At 60.5% G+C, this 21,807-nt stretch overlaps 2 protein-coding genes across 5 annotated transcripts in view; one reads left to right on the plus strand and one right to left on the minus strand.

The window, feature by feature from the left end:
* TP53BP2 (tumor protein p53 binding protein 2) overlaps nucleotides 1-2,025 on the plus strand; it is a 69,762-nt gene extending 67,737 nt beyond the window's left edge. For all 4 annotated transcript variants that reach the window (XM_036453413.2, XM_036453412.2, XM_036453414.2 and 1 more), the window contains one exon: nucleotides 1,418-2,025. In XM_036453413.2, coding sequence (XP_036309306.1) covers nucleotides 1,418-1,459 — 42 coding nt within the window. In that variant the 3' untranslated portion in view covers nucleotides 1,460-2,025. The remainder of the gene's footprint in view (nucleotides 1-1,417) is intronic.
* Nucleotides 2,026-2,639: 614 nt separating this feature from the next.
* Nucleotides 2,640-21,807, minus strand: part of CAPN2 (calpain 2) — a 36,056-nt gene continuing 16,888 nt past the window's right edge. Inside the window, exons 5-21 of the mRNA XM_036453429.2 lie at nucleotides 20,426-20,594; nucleotides 19,649-19,732; nucleotides 18,406-18,491; nucleotides 17,847-17,921; nucleotides 16,520-16,680; nucleotides 15,647-15,816; nucleotides 14,343-14,354; nucleotides 13,239-13,450; nucleotides 12,005-12,041; nucleotides 11,302-11,367; nucleotides 9,763-9,820; nucleotides 6,428-6,492; nucleotides 5,272-5,340; nucleotides 4,473-4,551; nucleotides 4,006-4,122; nucleotides 3,728-3,786; nucleotides 2,640-2,957 (exon numbers count right to left, since the gene is read on the minus strand). Of these exons, the coding sequence (XP_036309322.1) occupies nucleotides 2,934-2,957; nucleotides 3,728-3,786; nucleotides 4,006-4,122; nucleotides 4,473-4,551; nucleotides 5,272-5,340; nucleotides 6,428-6,492; nucleotides 9,763-9,820; nucleotides 11,302-11,367; nucleotides 12,005-12,041; nucleotides 13,239-13,450; nucleotides 14,343-14,354; nucleotides 15,647-15,816; nucleotides 16,520-16,680; nucleotides 17,847-17,921; nucleotides 18,406-18,491; nucleotides 19,649-19,732; nucleotides 20,426-20,594 (1,543 nt within the window). The 3' untranslated portion in view covers nucleotides 2,640-2,933. The remainder of the gene's footprint in view (nucleotides 2,958-3,727; nucleotides 3,787-4,005; nucleotides 4,123-4,472; nucleotides 4,552-5,271; nucleotides 5,341-6,427; nucleotides 6,493-9,762; nucleotides 9,821-11,301; nucleotides 11,368-12,004; nucleotides 12,042-13,238; nucleotides 13,451-14,342; nucleotides 14,355-15,646; nucleotides 15,817-16,519; nucleotides 16,681-17,846; nucleotides 17,922-18,405; nucleotides 18,492-19,648; nucleotides 19,733-20,425; nucleotides 20,595-21,807) is intronic.

Consider the following 21,807-nt stretch of genomic DNA (forward strand, 5'->3'; position numbering starts at 1 on the left):
GACCTGGGTGACCGCGGCCGGGAGCAGGTGGGCAGGCTGGGGAAGATCGCCTCCCGAGGCTCAGGGTGGAGCAGGCGGCGGACCCGGGCTGGGAGGGGGTTCTGCCGGTGGTGCCATCAGCTGTGGGGCAGACATGGCCTGTGCCCACTTAGAGCTTCCGCTGGCCAAGAGGCCCTGGCCCAGCCTCCGGCGCCCTGCGGCCGAGCTGGTTAGAGTGACTCGTGCCGGGCCTGGCCGGCCGGCTGGTGACCAGCCTGTCCCCCGGCTCTCCCTTCTCCATTGTTGCTTGTCTGCTGTGCAGCCTGAGTGACTTCCCCGTCCCCACGCGGCCTGTGAAGCAGGGCTTACTATTGGACAGACAGTGCTCCTCCGTATAATCATAACGTAAATGACAGAGGGTCCTGAAGTCATTGGCGTTCCCAGATGAAGGGAGGTGGCTGTCCTCGGGCCCCGCTGGCTTCTGCTCAGTGCGGAGCACCAGGGGAACGCGGTCTGAGCGCCACTTCCCTCTCGGACAAACCCCAGCAACAAACACACCGAAGACCCTCCAGCCAGCGCTTAGAGCCTCAGTCCTTCGGAAATCTCTGGACAGAAGTGGCCTCCACACCGCCTGCCTTTGCTTATTTCTTTCAGATGTAAAAAGAAAATTGCATCCATGTTGAATTTTTAGCCAGAGGCTCAGCTACGAGTTTAGAAAATGGTGCTGGCTAAATCTTTTCTCGGAGGAAAAATACCCTTTCTATAACGCGGTCCTCCAGTGACTTTTCCAGTTCTGGCTGGAAGCCCGAGTCCTTTCTTTCAGTAAAACCTTCTTTCCCCTTTGTGAGAGGAGGGGGGGGGGAGCTTTTGTTCGGTTGCCAGTTGAATTACTAGCTTGACTTGCTCTTGGCTTCCCGACCGGGATCTTGTGACCTTCCCATACACCTCCTCTCCAGCTCTTGTTATGGAAAACACAGCCCACAAAACCCCAAACAAACACTCCCCTGTCCCTCCTGGACCTGCAGACGGGCAGTCTGCAGCCTTCGCCCTGACAGCCGTGTCCGCCGTGGATCAGGTTGAAAGACGTGAAGCTCTTACGTTTCCCTTGAAACGGGAGCTGCGGGTGCGGGTCGCGGGCGTGTTGCGGTCCCTGCGGTCCATGGCGTCCTCCTCAGGCCGTGCGATGGCGCTCATCGTGTTATGTCCCTGCCCCGGGGCTTCGTGCCGCCGAGGGACCCCTGGCTCCTGAGGGTGCCCGAGCTGAGGGCTGCTGCGTGTGGATCTGTGTCCTCAGGCAACTCGGGGGCTTCGCAGGGCAGACGGAACCCTTCTCTTAAACGATTTCTTTCCTGTCCTGCCAGTGCCCGCCCCCATTTCCTGAGCTGTTCTGCCCCCACGTGTTTGTACGTATGTAAACGTTTTGTAAACTCTCTTACAGCTGTACCCACGAATTAAACCAAGACAGAGGAGCTTGGCCTGAACCCTGACTGAACGCAGTTAGTGAAGAATTACTCCGTTATCACTAGAAGCCGCGGGAGCGTTTGGGCGCACTCTCACAGACTTGTTCGGTGGCGCTGTGGCAGGAGAGCCGCGAGGACGTGCTCCGGGAGGAATGAAGGAGGAGGACTCGCTGGGCGCAGGACAGCGGCCCCGGAAATGGACCTCCCTGCGCCGGACAGGCGGCCTCTCTCCGCAGAAACGGCCACTTGTCAGGCTCCTGGGAGACCCTGTGCCATGCGGGCCACCGGGGCCACCTCTGATGGCCCAGCACCAGCGGCCTCTGCCCCGATGAAGGCGTCGTCAGCGAAGAGCGGCTGGTAGCCAGCGAGCAGTGACTTCATTGTTACACGTGCTTGTAGCAGTTTAAGAATTACGCACATACAGATAATTAGGTTTGGAATCTCGTTTTTTAGGCCGCATTTGGATCCATATTTATTGCCTTTTGTATCTTGGAAATTAGAGACTTGTTATAAACTTACCCGTAACATTTGTCACGATCATAGCCGACTTTGACAACAGTTGTAATAAAAGCGAACTGTGGGACTTGGCGCGCCCGCTGGTTTTGGTTTTCCGTGTCACGCACCAGCCCCCCCCTCCGGGAATCGGGGTCACCCCGGGTCAGAGGAAGCACAGCACACACCCGGGTGCCAGGCGACTCTTTTTATTTAACAGCACATCGGGCAGGGGGTAAGGCAACAAGGCAGCATTCCTGTTAGCACGGCCCCAGGGGAAGCGGGAAACGAGCTGTGTCGGCTCTTTTGGGGCTCCCTCGCCCGCCCCCCCACTCTGCGAGACGCTGGAGGTGGCCGTGTGCGGGAGCTTGAGCAGGCGGCAAACAGCCAGTTTTGTCTTCGTCACAATAAGTGTGCAGCTGGACGCCTGGTACCCTGTGTGTGTGTGTGTCCACGGCCACGAGTGACTCCCTGTGGTATTTTGAGCGTTCGGTGTGGGGCCAGGTCAGGGTGGGCGCTCTCACCGGCTCCAGGGGCCCTGAGACCATCAGACTAGTATTTCCGATTTCACTTAAGGGAACTGTGAGCCCTGAGCTGCTGTTTGGTCGATGCTGCGTTTTTGAACCTGAAGTTGCTCTCAGTCTTCCCAGTAGGACCCGGTGTCCTCTGAGGTCAGCTGTTAAACACCTGCACTTATTTATGTATGTATTTTACCTGATTGAATATTGCTCTAAAGGGACCGTGTGTGTAAAAGTAAAAAGTGCATCCTATGTACAGATCTAAAGCTTCCTTTGAGCTGGTCGAGGGTTAGCGACTCACTCGCATTAGTCTAACGATATGCAAAATCTTCTATCTCAAATGGCATCCTTATGTTCGGCTAGAATCATCGGTGTAAGTAAATGTTCCCGTCATCGAGGTCCGGATAAAAGTCTTCTCCATGAAAGCGTATTCCGTGGCAGATTTTCTTTCACGAGAAGTCTTCAGGCAAACGTGTTTATAACTTCAAAGTACTGAGAAGCAGAGCCACTGGGAGGAAGGAAAAAAAAAAAAATCGGTTCAATGACTATTTTTAACATGAAGGATAGTTGACCTGTAGGTGATTCCGAAGGACTGACTGACTGGGTACCAGAACAGCTGAGCAAGGGTTAAGGTATCAGTGGGCCAGCTCTTTTTCTGCCTGATTTCTAGAATCGTGTTTTTATCAGGTTAATAAAAAGCTGACGTTGGAAGCAGATGGTCATGAATTATACTGAGGGTTGAACGAGACACATGCAATGGGCAACGCGGACAACATCTTGATTATCATGTTGACTGCGTTTTCTGTTACTGAGGCCGGGAGAGAGAGATGGATGTGGGAGAGACGCTGTGATTGGTTGCCGCCTGCCCCTGTCCTGTTTCTTTTGTCTTAAAGGGGGAAGGAGGAGAGGAAAGCGATGTTCTTAGCAGCTAGTTTCAGTCCACCTGTTCTAAGAATGCTCTTGAATTTCATCTAAAGGGTTTTCCTCTAGAAGCCCCTCGGCCCAGGCTTGCTGGTTAGCAGGGTGCGCTTCTAAGGGAGGGTCTGCAGCCTGCGCTTCTCATCTCCACCCAGTGCTGCCTCGGGGAAGCTCCTGGGAGCAGGGACAGGCGCCCTAGGGCCAGCGGGAAGCTGGGGAGAGATGCAGACACAGCGTGGTGTGTGGTCCTAGACCCGTTCACAGGCCTGTCCCCAGCGGACCAGAGAGCTTTCAAACAGCAGGTCAACCAGCCGCAGGTCCTTGTCCTGTCCCCATCCGAGTGAGGGGTGGTGTACTTACAGAGATAAGGTCCAGCTGGATGGTTCCCGTGTTCTCGGGGTCCAGCTGCTTAAATATTCCTGGGGGGGAGGGAGGGAAGAGAAGCAGGTGTCACCGTGAGCGAGCTGCAGTGATGGAACACCATCTCCTTCCCCAATGAGTCTCCCCAGCCGTCATTTCTGCCCTCCTCCCCCAAACGAGAGGAGGGTGTCCATCCTCCACTGGACAGCCAGCCTGCAGTCCCGGCGAGGCCACACACGTGTGGGAACCTGCATGCGCCTTCCTGGGCGGCCACTTACTGAAGAGCGTTTCCAGGCGGATCAGGCAGCGGACGAAGTTATCGAAGTCGATGATGAGGTCGTCGTCGGCGAAGCGAGCCACGATGACCTGGTGGAGCTGGCAGGGCAGCTTGAAACCTGCGGGGAGGGACAGGCAGATGCCAGCTCAGGGGGCACCGCGCCCCGACCTCTGAACGCAGACCCCACGTGGCCCTCGCCATGGCAGCCGCCATCGCTGCCGAGAGCTGGCCTTGCCTGCTGGACCCGCCAGGCTTCTCCGAAGGAGGCTTAGATGCAGGCCGGCCTCGTGGGCAGAGCATCTGGGCCTCACTTGGCTTTGCCCATCGGCCTTCACGGGGGGAGGAACGGGATGGGCTTGTACTACACGGGCACCTGCTGTGACTCACCGCCCACCAACTGGCTACTGCGTCGTGTGCGTCCCACACGCCCCCAGTGAGGCCGAAGGAAGCGAGACTGTGACATCTCACCTGCTGCTTCTAAGGCTTTCCGCATCTCGTAGGAGTTCATGGTGCCGGACCGGTCCACGTCGATCTCCCGGTAGATCTTCTGGAATAGCACGCGCAGGGCGGTGAGGAGAACCAGGCCAGGGCAGGCCCCGGTGCCGAGGGGCTGGTTTTCCAGCTCTGCCCACCCGCCCCTCTGTCAGGAGAATCGCTGTTCCTGCCTTCAGTAGCTGATGGTATTTTGTAAACCCACACATCCAGTCGGCCAGCCAACTGCCAGGGGCCCGCCTGCCTGTCTGAGGTATCTGTACACTTGGGCCGTTAAAACGCCAAAGCAGCTGAAATTGGTGTGGCTCAGTGGATAGAGCGTCGGCCTGCAGACTAAAGGGTCCCAGGTTCCATTCCAGTCAAGGGCATGCACCTTGGTTGCAGGCACATCCCCAGTAGGGGGTGTGCAGGAGGCAGCTGATCGATGTTTCTCTCTCATGGATGTTTCTGGCTCTCTACCTCTCCCTTCCTCTCTGTAAAAAAAAAAAAATAGAATATATTTTATAAAATAATTAATAAATAAAATGCCCAAGCACAGGAGGCCACTCAGCCTTTGGAGGGCGGCTTCCCGAAGACCCTGTGTCTGCTCAGCGAGCTGAAGGCGGGGAGCAGAGCCCTGAGCCTGCACAGCCCTCGCTTTGTGCACTGGGCCTGCCTCCGCTCATCCTGAGCTCATGCCCGGAGAGAGGCCGCCATGTCTGCAGGCCTGAGCCCAGCAGCGTGTCCCCGACACAAACCGGGCCCGCCGTCCGCCCTCCCTCCTTCCCGCGCTCACTTGGTACTTCTGGATCTTCGTCCAGAGCACGTAGAACTCCTTCAGGCCCAGCTTGCCGCTGCCGTCGGACTGCCGTCGGTTAAGGAAAGCCGCCGGGCACTCCGGGGCCACCGGAGAGACATCTGCCTGCTCCCTACGCCCCGCTCGCTGATTGGTCTGGGGGTGCCGTGGAGACCCAGGTCCTGCCCAAAAGGAGCTGTCGGATGACATGCAGGGGGCTTTATATTTTTTCCTATGACTTTAATGACATTTCTGGTAGCTTACTTTTTAGGGTAAGAATCTATCACAATAAAAGCACAATATGCTAGTTAGACTGGACAGCCTTCCGATGAAGCCGGGGCTGCAAGGGAAGTCCGGATCCCGGATCCAGGAGGGAAGCCGGTGCCAGCATCCGAGAGAAGGAAGGCCCACCCGTGCACGAATTACATACACTGGGCCTCTAGTGTATGGTACATAATGTGTGTCGCACACAACATGTGTACATCCACTGTGGATGGTATTGGTAAGACTTCTGGTCAACGGTAGGTCATTAGTCGTTAAGTTTTGAGGAAGTCGAAAGTTACACGAGGATTTTCGATGATGTGGGGGGGTCAGGGCCCCTCGAGGTTGAAGGGTCAAGTGTGGCCGAAACCGGTGTGGCTCAGTGGATAGAGTGTCGGACTGCGGACTGAAAGGTCCCCGGTTCAATTCCGGTCAAGGGCATGGACCTTGGTTGTGGGCATGTCCCCAGTGGGGGGTGTGCAAGAGGCAGCTGGTCGATGTTTCTCTCTCATCGACGTTTCTAACTCTCTATCCCTCTCAATTCCTCTCTGTTTAAAATCAATAAAATATATATTAAAAAAAAAAAAAAGGGTCAAGTGTGTTTTCCTAGGGGAAGAAGTGGGAACACTGTCACTCGGGGAAACACACCCAAGCGCTTGGGGCAGAGGATGGCGGGCAGGCTGTGGGAGAGTCCTGCCCTGGTCCCGGGGACACGCCCTTGCCCTCTGAGCCTGGGGCCCGTCCCTTTCCCTCCCCTGAAGTCACACGTTCCCTGGTGACAACAGTCCTACACCCTCGCAGCAGCTGGCCTCTCCGGGGAGCCCCGTGTCTGGCTCTCTCTCTGCAGGGTGACACGGCAGGCTCGTGTTCTCAGCAGGGGCACGTGAAAGGATACATCCAGCATGTCAACCATGATCTTGCAGGTCTCGATGCTGAAGCCATCGGACTTGATATCTTGGCCTAGAAGACAAGGTAAGAGAGACAGGAACACCTCCGGCAGCCGCACTGGCGAGGGCACTCCCCCCCCGGCGGCAGGGCCCTGGATCGGCACCCCTGGGTACAGAAGCCGCTGGAAAGATGTGAAGCCAGAAAGATCTGGCTACTGGCTCCCCCCCGGACAGGCCAGAGGCGCCCACCCGCTCTGTGTGCTCTCCCTGGTGGTGCTGGTTCATCCTCACCCGAGGGTGTTTGTCCATTGATTTTTTTAGGGAGAGTGGAAGGGAGAGGGGAAGACGGAGAGAGAGAGACACATCGATCGGTGGCCTCCTGCACACGCCCCAGGGCCCAGGCTGGGGAGGAGCCTGCAACCAAGGTACGTGCCCTTGACCGGAATCGAAACCATGATGCTTTGGTCTATAAGCCGACGCTCCATCCACCGGCCTAAGCCGGCCAGGGCCAGCAGCGCTCCCAGGTGCAGAGTCACCGTGGGAAAGAGACGTGGGGGTCACGTGAGTTCGTGGAGGCCGGGCCGGGCCGGGCTGAGGGCTTCCTTGGACCGTTGGCCACTGGCCTCTTCTGAGCCATCCTGTGCCCGGCCGAGGGAGAAACCCAGGCCCAGCAGCCACCCGGCGACGCTGCTGTCTCCCAGGCCGGTCCCCTCTCCTTGGTGCTGGCATGAGACCCCGCCACCCTGAGGGTCCGGTCCCCGCAGACTTCACAGGAAGACCACCACTTTCACCGCGTCCTCGTAAAGGTTAGACCCTAGCCCGTCTCAAAGCTGCCAGCCTCGCTGAAACCGGCGTGGCTCAGTGGATAGAGCATAGGCCTGCGGACTGAAGGGTCCCAGGTTCGATTCCGGTCAGGAACATGGACCTTGGTGGCGGGCACATCCCCAGTAGGGGGTGTGCAAGAGGCAGCTGATCCATGATTCTCTCTCATCGGTGTTTCTAACTCTCTATCCCTCTCTCTTCCTCTCTGTAAAAAAAATCAATGAAATATATTTAAAAAAAAACAAACAAAAAATACTGCCAGCCTGGGCCCAACCCCTTTTCGGGTATGGGCGGGGGGAGGGGGGCTGTGTGTCGGGTGTGGGCAGCCAGGAGTCTCCAGGCAGCTGGGAGGGAGGTCCCACGCTCAGAGGCCCCGGGGGAGGCTGGAGCAGGAGGCCAGGCGGCCTGGGTCCCACCCCCACCTCCATCTGTACGGAAACAATGAGGCTTCAGTCAGCGTGGCTCAGGGCCCAGTCTGAAGAGCCTATGACCTCACTGGTGCCTGGTGGCCACGGGATAAACACCACCGCCTTGTTTTCCCTCCAGGGTGGAGCGGGGAGGGCAGGCACCAGGCCTGTTGGGGGAAGCCCGGCCCGGGACTGGACAGGCCCGGCCCCCTGGTGGGAGCTATGACCAGGAGCGCTAACAGCCATGGGTGGCCGCTGGGCAGGAGCCAGTGTCTCTGGCTGGCCCTGGGCTGCGGGCTCCGAGAGGATCTACTTGTCTCCGGGGTCAGTCCCGGGATTGCTGGGGACCCACAGGGCTGACGCTCAGGACTGCCAGCACGCCTCTGTCTGGCCCCGGCTTATCCCTCTGACACACACCCTGCTCCTGGGCTGCCATCTTATACCAAAGGCACACGCTCTTGTGATCATCTGAGAGGCACAAACCTATCTGGGGAGTCAAGGTACTGGAGCCCAGTGTGGCTCAGTGGTGAGCATCAACCTATGAACCAGGAGGTCACACTGTGAATGCCCGGGATGCAGGCTCCGTCCCCAGTAGTGGGAGTGCAGGAGGCAGCTGATCCATGTTTCTCTCTCATCACTGATGTTTCTGTCTCTTCAACAATAAAATATTATACAAGGACTTTGACCCTGGGGGATTGGTGTGTGTGTATGTGTGTGTGTGTCTCCCCCTACTGGTCACCAGCAGTGAGTGAACAGTCAGTCCTTGGGTATTTCCTGCTGATGCTGTACGCAGCCCAGCCCTCTGGCTTCTCGGGTCTCTGTCCAGTTTGTTCCTTCTCTGCGGAAGCCTCTCACCCTGGGCCCAGAGCCGCCATTTCTGGGGCCTTGATGTCGCCTGCCTGGCCATTGGCTCCACTGAAGGGACATTTCTCCCAGTGAGAAACGGGTCGGATTAGGCTCACACACACACATTTGGGAGATGATGCTTTTAACGTCATTCCCTTAGACTGAGTGTAAGACGGTCCACTTATTTCTCATCCTGGCTGATCATTGATCGATGTCTCTCCGTGGGTGATCTCCTACTAAAGACGGCCAGGGGACACGGGGACTTGGGGTGCTTCCCGGGCTGCTCAGCCTTCTGTTACCATGGCAGCCACCATTTGTGGGGGGCAGGCTTTGTGCCAGTCAGTCTCTGTGCCAAGCATGTCAAACTCACGGCCCGGGGACTGTGTGTGGCCCACCAGTATGCTTGCGGCCCAGCCGATGTAACGGTAAGAAACGTTCTAATAAAACTTTCATAACTTCATCTTTATAATATCCTGTTATACATCATTATTCATGATGAATTACAATGTTCCCTAATGACTGGTTACTCTAATCCTGTTGCATTGATTTCCCTTAAGAGCCTTAGACACGGGCGCACCATTTCTCTCCACCAAGACCAGCAGCGAATATTTTAGCAGCTGATGGCCACGGCATTAGCCTTGGCCTGACTTACAAGACATATCTCACTTTTGGAGAACAGGAAATATCTCAGTTTCGGAGAACAGGAAAAATAGGCTCATTTGCATCACGCTTATTAAAGTGTGCAGTTATTCCGTGTCTGGTTAGTGCATGTCCAAGAAAAAACATTCATTTTTATTTAAGTGTTCCATTATCTTATGTTCACGATGACCCTTTTGTTTCAGCCCTCTGCGTTCCGCACGTCCCAGGCAGAATAAACCCGCGTGTCTATGGAAACGGAAGCTTTTGGGTTTTTTTGGTCCGTGTCAGCCCGCGAGTCTGACATGCTTGCTCGACGCGTTACTCATTAAAGAGGTGAGTCGTAACGTGACTGCCCAGCGGGTAAGGAATAGAGTCCAGAAGGTTCTATGACCCGGTTTAGGTCCCAAAGCCGGCGAGCAGTGGAGCCGGGAAGTGACTGTGACCTCCAGGCCCCAGGACCGGTTTTGAGAATCACATCACTAGACACCCCCCCCCCACCCTCGAACCCCTCCTTGGGGGAGGGGCATTCACCGGGAGCAGGGGAGCCGGTGTGGGCACAGCAGCCGGGCCGGGCGAGGCGGCTGCAGGGGAAGGAGCCGGTGCGGGGGCTGCACGGAGGGGAGACTTACGCTTGGCGAGAACCCGCCTCAGGATGGTCTGCAGCTCGAAGGCGGAGATCTCCGCATCCTGTGGGCATGCGAGAGGGCATCGTACGGGTCCCCAGGGCCAGAGTGGCCATCCACGGAGCCATCCACGTGCCCTGGATGCCAGCGCTGCCCAGGTCTCTGCATGTGCACCCCCACAGCCCCCCCAGAGCTGCAGGTGGGGGTGGGGGGCCCGGCCCCCGGTCTAACACAGAGTCTCAGCGCGCACGGCGCTGGGGGCGGTCGGTCGTCCCCGCTCTGCGTGGGAAACAGGGATAAACTCTCCACTCGCCCCCCTGCGGCCTCGGACGGGGCTCCCCGTGAACTGGTCCGGCCCGCGGCCCCTGCCATAGAGTAACTGGGGACAAGCCCGTTGACGAAGACCTAGGGCAGCTTCTCCGTGGGTCCTGGGAAGGAAAAGGGCTGGAGAATCCAGCAGCCAGCGGAGGCCCCCGTGGCCGAGGGGTTTTTGTAAGAAAAGGGAGGCCCAGTGCCCTGTTGGGAGTGGCTCGCCTTGTCCATCCCCCCGATATCTTTGTGGGAACGAAGGATGAGGGGCCGAGTCCCATGTCTCGGCTGGAGCGGACAGAAAAGAAGAAAGAGCCACAGGGCGAGCGGGGCAGGAAGAGCAGAGGCAGAGCGGAGGGGCCCGCAGCGGGCAGGGTCTCGGGGGCCGCGGGCAGGATCCTGAGTTCCATCTGCAATCCCTCCGGCTTCAGTTCCGTCTGTTTCCTCTCCTCTTTACTGACTTATTTTAAAAAATATTTTTACTGCCGAAACCGGTGTGGCTCAGTGGATAGAGCGTCGGCCTGCGGACTGAAGGGTCCCGGGTTCGATTCCGGTCAAGGGCACGTACCCTGGTTGCGGGCACATCCCCAGTAGGGAGTGTGCAAGAGGCAGCTGGTCGATGTTTCTCATCGACGTTTCTAACTCTCTATCCCTCTCAATTCCTCTCTGTGTAAAATCAATGAAATATATATTTTTTAAAAAATAAAAAAAAATAAAAAATATTTTTACTGATTTTGGAGAAGAAGGATCGGGGAGTGAGCGATGGAAACATCCATGATGAGCCGAAACCGGATTGGCTCAGTGGATAGAGCGTCGGTCTGCGGACTGAAAGGTCCCAGGTTCGATTCCGGTCAAGGGCATGTACCTTGGTTGCAGGCACATCCCCGGTAGGGGGTGTGCAAGAGGCAACTGGTCGATGTTTCTCATCGACGTTTCTAGCTCTCTATCTCTCTCCCTTCCTCCTCTCTGTAAAATATCAATAAAATATATTAAAAAAGAAAAAAAAGAAAAACACCCATGATGAGAGAGAATCATGGACCGGCTGCCTCCTGCACGCCCCACCCTGGGGATGGAGCTTGCATCCCGGGCCTGTGCCCTGAGCGGGAATCGAACTGGTCCACAGGTGGACGCTCAGCCACGGAGCCACGGCGGCCGGGCTTCCTCTGCCCTTGAACCTGAGGTCTCCTTGAGGACAAGCATCAACCAGAGCAAGACAGGGGATCCGGGGACACCCACCTCCCCGGCCAGCTGGGCGAACAGCCTCCGGAACCCGTCGTCAATGTCGTCCTCGCTGACATCGAGCTGGAAGGTGAGACGCGGAAATGAGGGACCGTGGGTCCCACCCTCGAGGTGACGGGCAGGGCCCTGCTCCCCTCCCCGCCACAGCCCTTCTCGACCTCACTCCCCGCCTGGGCTGTGGGGTTTCGGGTGCTGAGATACAGGACGGTGTAAAAACTTAATTTCCCCCCCGGTGAAATCCCATGAGCGGGAGCAGAAACTACCTGGGAAGGAGGTAGACTAATTCTCGCACAGGTGGCTTCTCGGACATTCGACTCTAGTGCGATTGGGTGGCCTTTGGTGATCGAGTCTAACGGGATTGGGAGGGGAGGGGGAGAGGTCGCTGGCTGGTGAGCAGAGCCCCCGGGGCCCTTTGAAACGGCGCTGACTCTGTTTCCTCCCTCGACTTTGCATTTGGAAGATGGAGCCTTGTCTGTGCGTCTGTCCCAGCCCTGCAGGACCTGCCACTGGATCCCTTTCGTTTTACAGAGAAAGCCAGGCCCAGGGAGGGGAGAATCTTGCTCCGTCCTGCGCAGCCCCCCACATGGGCTCACGTGCTCAGCGGGTGGGGGGCCTCGGTTTCCAGCTGTGACCCCCCCACCCCCCACCCCGGACCCTGGGGTTCTTTTCTGCCCCTCCGCTCCCGGGGTGGCCCACGTACCTCTTCGAAGTCTCCCTCGATCTCGTCGTCGACAACCCTGGAAGGGAAGGAGCCGTGTGACGGGGAGGGGCGTGGGGCAGGGGGCGCACTGCAGAGGGCACAGCGGGCGGGGGGGCTGATGCCAGCAAGGGGCGGGCGGCGGAGGTCTCGCTTCCCTGGTCCTCGCCGTCCCCCGGTGGCGAGATGCCCCGAGGAGGAGCGGTGGCCCAGCAGCTGGGAGGGTGAGACCTGAGCTGTGGTCATCAGAGAGCACCTCGCCCTCCCTCCTCCCCGCTTCTCCTCCCTCCTCCCCGCTTCTCCTCCCCGCCCTGGAGCTGGTGCTCGGACAGCTCGCTCGCCGGCCTCGGGACCCGCTTCTGGATTCCATGCAAACACCCTCAGCCCCTGGATCTTCCACGCGGAGACCCCGGCAGACGCCGCTGCCTGCTGGCTCCGGGCTGCAGCGGGCAGGCCGTGCAGAGCAGCGGGTGACTCTCCTTGGAGCGCGGCCGTGGTCAGTGAATCCGGACACCGTCCTGCTCCGGGGTGAGGGCACTTCCGCTCAGGGGGGACCGTCCTCGGGCCCCCGGATCTTAAACTAGGCCCCCGAGGGTCCTAGCCCAGGGGTGGGCAAACTCATCGGCCCACAGAGCCAAATACCAACAGCACAACGACGGACATGTCTCTGGAGAGCCACATTGTTTAAAAGCAAACTTCTTCTAACGCCACGTCTTCACACAGACTCGCCCGGGCCGTGGCGTTTTGTGGAAGAGCCGCCCTCCAGGGGCCAAAGAGCCGCCTGTGGCTCTCGAGCCGCGGTTTGCCGACCGCGGGGCGAAGGGACCTCTTGGTGCCGGGGGTTGGAATCAGAGTGAACATCCCGGGGCCAGGAAGTCAGACACTGTGTGTGTGTGTGTGTGTGTGGGGGGGGGGTGTCCCATAGGGTGGGGGGTTAGGGGGCGTTCACCCTGGACAGCAGGAGAGGTGAGGGGTGTGGGCTCAATCCCCAGTGGGGGGCGTGATGGGACCATGTCAGCAGCCCGTCTGACACAGGCCACCAAACGGAAAACAACGCGCTGATGCTGAGAAAGCAGACTCTGCCGTCTGCTCTGTCCCCCCCGTCTAACCAGATGTCCTCGAGGACCTTCCTCCACCCAGCAGCCACCCCCCCCCCGCCCCTTCCAAGCCGGGGGTGGGGGGCCCAGAAGGAGACCCTGAGCCGGGGGTCCCAGAAGCGGGGGGCGGCGGCACCTACTGGTAGTCGGCCTTCTTCTCGGAGAAGACCCGCAGGCAGAAGTCGCCGTCCTTGTTGGGCTCGAAGGTGGAGGGCACCACCACGTACTCGCCGGGCGGCAGCTTGAAGCGGTTGAGCACCTCGCGCAGGTTGATGTAGGTGTCCGAGCGCTCCCGGGCCCTCGTCGTCAAGAAGAACTTCTTGCTCAGGTGGATGCTGGTCTGTCCGTACAGCTGAGGGGTGGACGGAGACGAGGGGGCGTGGAGGGCGGGCTGGGCCGTGCCTCCGTGTCCGTCTGTCTGTCTGTCTCTCTCTCTCTCTCTCTCTCTCTTTCTTTTCTTTTCTTTTTTAAAAAATATATTTTATTGATTTTTTAAAAAATATATATTTTATTGATTTTTTTTTACAGAGAGGAAGGGAGAGGGATAGAGACTTAGAAACATCGATGAGAGAGAGTCATCGATCAGCTGCCTCCTGCACACCCCCCACTGGGGATGCGCCCGCAACCAACGTACATGCCCCTGACCGGAATCGAACCCGGGACCCTTCAGTCCACAGGCTGACGCTCTATCCACTGAGCCAAACCGGTCTCGGCCCTTCAGGCTCATTTTAAAAAAATAGATGTTTATTGATTTCAGAGAGGAAGGGAGAGGAAGAGGGATGGAGGAGACATCCATGATGACAGAGAATCATCCATCAGATGCCTCCTGCACGCGCCCCCCCCCCCCCCCACTGGGGATGGAGCCTGCAACCGGAGTATGTGCCCTGACCGGGAATCGAACCGTGACCTCCGGGTTCCTAGGTGGGCACCCAACCACTGAGCCACACCAGCCGGGCCTTCAGACTCGTTTTAAGGACGCACAGGGCTCGGGAAGAGCCTCCGGTGGCCCCTGGACCAGAGACGGGTCCGCCCAGAACTCAGCCACGCCTGGCCTGCGCCGGCCTGGGGCGGGCAGCCTGAGGTTGCCCACGCTGAGCTCACACCAGCAGGCCCGGGGGCCTGAGCCACCTAGCAGGGGCCTCGAGGGGCCAGGGACCAGCCCCTGCCACGTATGACAAGACCCCGAGCGGACACGTTGGCGAACCTGAGCCCCAGGGCGGGGGGCTGACGCAGGCCTGACGTACCTCCTCCGGAACCTGCAAAGAGAGAAGCGCACCCTTACTTTCAACGCCCTGATGTGCACGGCACACCACGCGGGCACTGCCGCCCGGCGCTCCCTCCTCTGTAGCTGCAGCCCTACTAACCGCATCGGCACCCCACCCTCAGCCACCCCACCACTCACAAACCTCCTGCCCCACAACATCGCCCGCAAGCCACGAGCACCATTCCCGTTTTGCGGAGCGTAAGACGGAGGCACGGAGCTTTGAGTGACTTGGCTGAGGTCGCCCAATCGGCCACGGTGAGCCACACCCGCCTCCCACCAGGGGGCACAGGGCCCCCCCCCCCCCCCCCCTGGCAGGAGGAAGCCAGCAAGCAGCCCGGCCCAGCAGGTGCATTCCCGGCTAGGGGCCCGCCCGCCTCAGCTCGAGGTGTCTGTGGGCCACATCCAGTCCTAATTTCCTTGGCCAGGCCATTTCCCCTTTCTGGCCTCAGCTTTCTCATCTCTAAAATGGGACCAAATGACCACCCAGGTTCGTCCAAGGGTGGAAATATCCCTTGGGGAGGGCCCGAGCCCTGATTTACAGTGTCTGCCCATTGCCCTGGTGTAAACACCCCTCCCACCATGGCTGTTGGCGGCTGCCGAGGCGGGCTCGCCAGAGGGGGCGCTGGGAGAGATGGGGAGATGGGCACGTGTCCCCACTGGGTCCCACCCCTCACACCACGTGCACCCACTTCAGCTGCCCCTCTCTCCTCTGCCCCCCCCCCCCTCCTCCCTCTGCAGCCAGAGGCTGTGAGGAGCTGGTCTGAGCTGCAGAAAGGAGGGGAGGGGTGGCCAGGGCCCAGCGTGTGGGTCAGTCAGGGCCTCCGCCCGCCCCGCCCCGCCCAGAGCAGAGGTGGCAGTGCCAGTGCTGGGCCGGCCGAGGGCTGCGTCTCAGCTGGGCTTCCCTCTGGTGCGGGAAGCAGGCGGACTTGGGGGCGGGGGGGGGGGTGTGTGTGTCTGCAGGGACAGGCCCCAGGGGACCACCTGCTCCCCATCCAACAGCTCTGCTGGTCTGGTCCCCCGTCTGGGGTCCTCCCTCTGCGATCCCCCATGTGGCCCAGGATGCTGTCATCTGCCTGGCGCCTCCGGTTTTAGGAACTGGGGGGCCAGCCCCAGTGGCAGGCCAGGGGGGCGTGCAGAGGGACAGGAGGGCGTCTGGAAGGGCTTGGACCCTCGGGGGACGCCGAGCAGCTGCAGGGACCGCCCCTCCCCATGGCTGAGCTCCTCCCCGGCCCGCCTGCCCGGCCCCACTCCGGCTGAGAGGCCCCCCATCCCCCCCGCCCGCACCTCGTAGATGCCGAAGCCGATGGTGTGCATGTCCTCGCCCATCTTGCGCCGCTGCCGCCGGTGCTTCTGGATGAGCCCCACCAGGAAGGTGCAGCCGCGCTCCCCGTCCTCCTGGTCCTCGTCCTCCTCCTCCAGCTTGATGAGGTACTGCGGGTTCATCCAGAAGGTGTCTGGGGGGGGGGGGGGGGGGGCGGCGGGTCAGGGCAGGGCAGGCCACAGCCCAGCCCCGGGCAGGTGCATGGGGGGGGGTCTGCCCTCGTCTCTGGGGGCAGAGCCTGGGCAGAGGGACCGGCGGAGGTGGGCCTGGGGGCAGCCGGCAGGGTGGGCCGGGGCGATGGGGGGGGGGGGCTGTCTGAGTCCCTCGGATCCTGAGCTGGAAACTCCCCTGAGGTTCCCTCTTGCCTGCCCCGCCTGGCTTGTCCTGGAGCTCAGCTTTCTCACCTGGACCACTCCCGGCTCCGATTAGAGGTCGCGGGTGGGCCTGGCTGAGGAGACTCGGGGAACCCAGGCGCCAGGAACACCCGTGTTCTGTGTCCCCCTTCCCCCCCCCCCCCAGGTGTCTGCCCTCCCCACCTCCACACCCCTTTCCAGGAGGGACCCGAGACTCATCCATGACTCAGGACAGCCGAGCTGATGGCCTCCCCTAAGGGGATAAAACTAACGGTGGGACTGCGGGCATCCCCCAGGGCAGGCCTGGCAAAGCCTGGCTCCGCAGGCAGAGGCGGCCGGGGCTTGGGAAGGAGGGGTTGCTGGAGCACAGCCGTGTCCATGCATGTGCGCGCAGCCGCCTCCCTGTGGCCATGGCCGCAGGGCTCAGTGCGGGCTGAGATGTGTGTGTGTAGGGGGGGGGGCGGGGGCAGGCCGGGGGCTCACTGGGGTAGTTTCGACAGCCCCCCGCGGTGGAGCCGCGCCGCCAGTTGCCGTCCATCTTGGTGAGCTTCCACTTCTTGTAGCTGTCGGCCGTGAGCGTGTCGGGAGTCAGGTTGCAGATCTCCAGGCGGGAGTACTGCCGCAGGAAGTCGCCGAAGGACATCCTGGCAGAGAGGGGCCGGGCGGCGGGGTTACACGGGGGCACCCCCAGCACCCTGACCGGGGCCCGGACCCCGAGAGTGAAACGAGACGGCACCTGGGCACCCGGGCACGCATCCGGTGAACGGCGAGTTCTCTGCAGGCGGAGGTGGCCAGCGTGGCCCAGACACACACACACACACACACACATGGACGCACAGACATACACACATATACACATATACACACACACACGCACACACACACACACACACACGCACGGACACACACGCACATACACACAGACATACACACATATACACACACATACACACACGTGCGCACACGTGTATGTCTATTGAGCTACGGGCCAGTTTCTTTTCTTCTTTTGTTACTAATCCTCACCCTAAGATACTTTTTCCCACTGGTATTTACAGAGAGTGGAAGGGAGGGCGAGAGACAGAGAAACATGGATGTGAGGGAGACACGTCGATTGGTTGCCTCCCACACACACCCCCCGAACGGGGCCAGAGATGGAGCCTGCAACCCTGGTACGTGCCCTTGACGGGAATCGAACCCTCAACACTTCAATCTGTGGCTGACGCTCTAACAACTGAACAAAACCAGCCAGGGTTCCGGGATCAGTTTCTTCTCTTTTCTTTCTTTCTTTCTTTTTTTTAAAAAAAATATTATTATTGATTTCAAAGAGTTAAGGGAGAGAGATAGAAACATCAGTAAGTGATGAGAGAGAATCATCGATTGGCTGCCTCCTGCCTGCCCTTTACTGGGGAGGATCAAGCCCACAACCTGGGCCTATAGCCCTTGGCCGGAATCGAACCTGGGACCCTTTAGTCCACAGACTGAGGCTCTGTCCACTGAGCCACACCGGTCTTGGCAAGGGACCAGTTTCTGGAGGCGATTTGAGAGGTGCCCTGTGCTCTCGTGGGATCTGAGCGTGACTGCAGGGGCCGCTCGGCTGCCCCCGGAACCTGCTCAGCTCCGAACCCCCTCCGAGGCGGAGAGGGGCACACTGGAGAGCTCTGAAATCCGGGAGGAGGGGCGTCGCTCTGTTCAGGGTCTCGTCAGGATCTAAAACCACAAACCGGGACCCCAGGCCCCGGCCCTCGCCACGACCATCTCCCTGGTTTTCTGTGAAGACGGCGGCAGACCCCCCAGGCCCCGGTCCGCTCACCAGAACTCTCCGTCCTCACGCCGCCTGGTCAGCCGCTCCCTCACCTCGGGGTCCACCGTGTTCCAGTTCGGGCAGCTGGGAACAGGCCCAGGGGCGTTAGAAACGGATACGGGTGGCCGGTGACTTCTCCCCAAGGCTCCCCGAGGAGGGGGGGGGGCGTGGGAGGATGAGCGCCATGAGCACCAACAGGTGCCCTGGGCCTGATAAAAGGCACCGGGGGCTGGGACGCACCGGTTAGAAGCCACTTAGAGGGACCACCTGCCCCGTGGGCCCCACACGGGGCTCATCCCCCTCCTTCCGCCTCCTTTCCCCAGAGCCTTCCGGCAGCACCCGCCCAGCCCCACTGCACCCCCTCTCTCCCCAGAGCCTTCCGGCAGCACCCGCCCAGCCCCACTGCACCCCTCTCTCCCCAGAGCCTTCCAGCAGCATGCACCCGTCCAGCCCCACTGTACCCCCTCTCTCCCCAGAGCCTTCCAGCAGCATGCACCCGCCCAGCTGCACCCCCTTTCCCCAGAGCCTCCTGGCACCCTCCCCCGCCCAGGCCCAGCTGCGCCCTCACTTGTCGCTCCACTTCCCGGTCCACTCCACCTCTCCCCAGGGGTTCCGGATGCGGATGAGCTTCTCCAGGCTGCCCCGGCTCTCCACCTGCAGAGGGAGGGGGGGAGGGTCGAGTTCAGGCCAGGCCTGGGGGTGCCCGGGCCCAAAGCCGCCTCCTTGAGCCAAGGGGGCTGAGTCTAACTTTCCTACAGACTCGAAATCTCCAAAATAAAAAGATACAAATGGGGGGCAGCGGGGAGGATAAAACAAAAATCCAAGGTAAAGAGAAGACCTCTGGGCATACGGAAAAGGCCTGGGGCCTAGTCTGGGTTTACCAGTGGAAGGATGTTTAATGATGATAATAATAATAATAATAATAATAATAACAACAACAACAACAGCAGCAGCAGCAGCACCAAGGACAGCTGTGCACTGAGAGACAGCGTTCCAGGCGCAGTCTGAGCGCTCGGGAATCGCCACGACAGCCTTACGCTGGCTATCATTCTCTAATCAAGATGGAGACGGAGGGGCAGGGGTTCAGTGAGCTGCTCGGACCACACGGCTGGCAAGAGGCAGCGCCAGGTTTGCACACGGAGGGAAAGAAAGCCCTGGAGAGAGGGCAAAACGCTGAACAGAGGGAAGTGCCCTTTCTCCTTAGCGGGACCCTCAGAGGAAGGTGATTCTAAAACCAAGTAAAATCCCAGTGCCGGGCTCTGAGCCTGCGGCCTGCAGGGGGCAGCAGAGAACAACAGGGGACAGCAAAGGGCGCAGAGGGCATCAGGGGGTAGCAAAGGGCAGGAGAGGGCAGGAGAGGGCAGCAGAGGGCAAGAGGGCAGCAAAGGGCAGGAGGGGGCAGTAGAGGGCAGGAGGGGCAGCAGAGGGCAGGAGGGGGCAGTAGAGGGCAGGAGGGGGCAGGAGAGGGCAGGAGGGGGCAGCAGAGGCAAGAGGGCAGCAAAGGGCAGGAGGAGGTAGCAGAGGGCAGGAGGGGGCAGCAGAGGGCAGGAGGGGGCAGTAGAGGGCAGGAGGGGGCAGCAGAGGGCAGCAGGGGACAGCACCAGGGGACAGCACCAGGGGACCAAGGTTCCGGAAAGGACCGGCCAGAATGCCCAGCAAGTCCTGTCTGGACGCAGGAATGCGAAGCCTATTTGTGGGGAAAACAATGGCGGGAACTTGGGTACCCCCTCCCCCCTGCCGGGCAGTCACCGCCAAAAGGGTGCCTGGCCTTTGGGCTCAGAGAGAACCCCCTGCAGAGCCCGCGGGCTCACCTCCTCGGCTCCGGTCACCGAGTACGCGTGCCCCTTCACCAGCTTCTGGTACGTGACGGCCTCCGAGTCCGCCATGCTAGTGATCTGGAAACGCAGAGGGGGGTCAGCCGGGGGCGCCCCCTGCCTGCCCCTCCCTCCCCCATCGCTCACTGGGCCTCAGGGCGGGCCCACCAATGGCCGTGGCCCTGGGCCGGCCCGGAGCTGTGCTTCCAGCACCTGGGGCCTCCCTCCCGCCTCCTCTCTCAGGTGCCACAGCCCCCGGGGGAGTGGGCATCTGCTCGGACAGGTGCATGGTGCGTGCCCAGGAGGGCGGGGGTGGGACACCCCATGGAGAGGGGTGCGGCCAGGCTGGTATGAGGACAGGCCTCCTTCCTCGCCTTGGGGTTCGCGCCCTCAGCATGAACCCCGGGGCAGTGAGGGGGAAGGCTGCTGGGCTGCAGGCACGGCCCCTGCAGATGGGGGTGGAGGCAGCAGGGGGGCGGGGGGCCCGGCAGAGGGCAGGGGCTCAGAGGGGACTGGGGTCTGGGGTGGCGGCTCCCAGGAGTCTGAGGGTGCAAAGCGGGCTGGAGAGGGAAGGGCTGGAGCACCATCACCTCTTCACTTGTCCCCGAGACAGCCTGGCTGTTGCCTAGCAACCCCGGGTCCCAGGTGATGCTCGCCGAGGTGGATCGGGCTGGGCTGGAGCGGCACACTGGGGGCTCACTGCAGCCAGGGCAGACCAGACTGGACCAGAGTGGGGGGTGGGCGGGGGGGAGCGGGGGGCCGGGGGGCACTCACGTCGATGGAGCAGCCCAGCAGGGAGCCCTTCTGCAGGGCCTTCTGGATGATGCGGAACAGGTCGGCCGGGGCCTTCCTCAGCTCGTACCACTCGGCGATGCCGCCCGTGAAGTCCTCGAAGCCCTCGGTGGTGGCGCCCCCCGACAGCGCCTCGTAGCACCCATTGATCCTGCGGGGGGGGGGGGGGGAAGGGGTGCTGGTGCCGCCACCTGACGCCATGCCTCCCGGTGCCTCCCCTTCTGGGGCAGCCTGCCTGTTGCCTAGCAACCCCTGGGGGCCTTCCTTGGTCGCTCCAGGGACCTTGGCCTTGTGCCCACCTCAGGGTGCCTGGAGGGCGAGGTGCCGTCTCCACGGCGACCGTGTCCCTGGTGCTTGGAAAGGTGTTTGTTGTTGTTTTGTTTTGTTTTAAATATATTTTTTATTGATTTTTCACAGAGAGGAAGGGAGAGGGAGAGCTAGAAACATCGATGAGAGAGAAACATCGACCAGCTGCCTCCTGCACACCCCCTACTGGGGATGTGCCAGCAACCAAGGCACATGCCCTTGACCAGAATCGAACCCGGGACCCTTCGGTCCTCAGTCCGACGCTCTATCCACTGAGCCACACCGGTTTCGGCTGTATTTTGTTGTGTGTTTTTTTTTAAACCTCACAGCAGCTGAGAGTTGGAAGGCCTCGGTGATTATCTGGTCCCTCCTCCCTATGGATCCTTCCTGCTTGTGACAGGAGAGGGCGGCCTGCCGGTCAGCTGTTTGGCATTTGTAACTTGGAAAAACGACAGCGATTCAATAAAGAAGGGCCTTCCCCGAGCACAGGGACTCTGGCGTCCTGGGCTTTGCCAAGTCTGCTCTTTGAGTGGCTCGGGGCCAGCTTCTGGCCGCGGGGGGCAGGGGGTAGGTGGGGTATGTGGCTCCCGGCCCTCCTCCCTCGCAGGGGCAGTAAGAACAGAGTCCCCGGCGCCTGAGAGCCGGCCACTCTGATGGACTGCGCCCAGGCCGCACGGCCAGGACAAGGCCATTCTGGGGGGTAGGGGCTGATGTGTGTGTGTGTGTGGGGGGGGCTGGTGTGGGCCGTCCCATTGGCAATGGGCAGTGAGTGCTGCCCCCTGGACGCCTGGGCTCGGGGCCCCGTGGGTGAGGACACAGCTGGGAAGAGCCGGGAAACCATTCCTGATCAGAGACGCCGTGTGTTCCCGGCAAACCGCCCCACCGCTCAGACCCCTGCAGGGGGCGGCGTGGCCCACGGGCAAGAACGCTGTGCTGTGTTCAGCTGACGGCAATGCACTGTGGCGCCCTGGCCGGTGTGGCTCAGTGGATAGAGCGCCGGCCTGCGGACTGAAAGGTCCGGGGTTCGATTCCAGTCAAGGGCACAAGCCTGGGTTGCA

This window comes from Pipistrellus kuhlii, unplaced genomic scaffold, assembly GCF_014108245.1.
Source record: "Pipistrellus kuhlii isolate mPipKuh1 unplaced genomic scaffold, mPipKuh1.p scaffold_m20_p_25, whole genome shotgun sequence".
Classification (NCBI taxonomy): Eukaryota; Metazoa; Chordata; class Mammalia; order Chiroptera; family Vespertilionidae; genus Pipistrellus; species Pipistrellus kuhlii.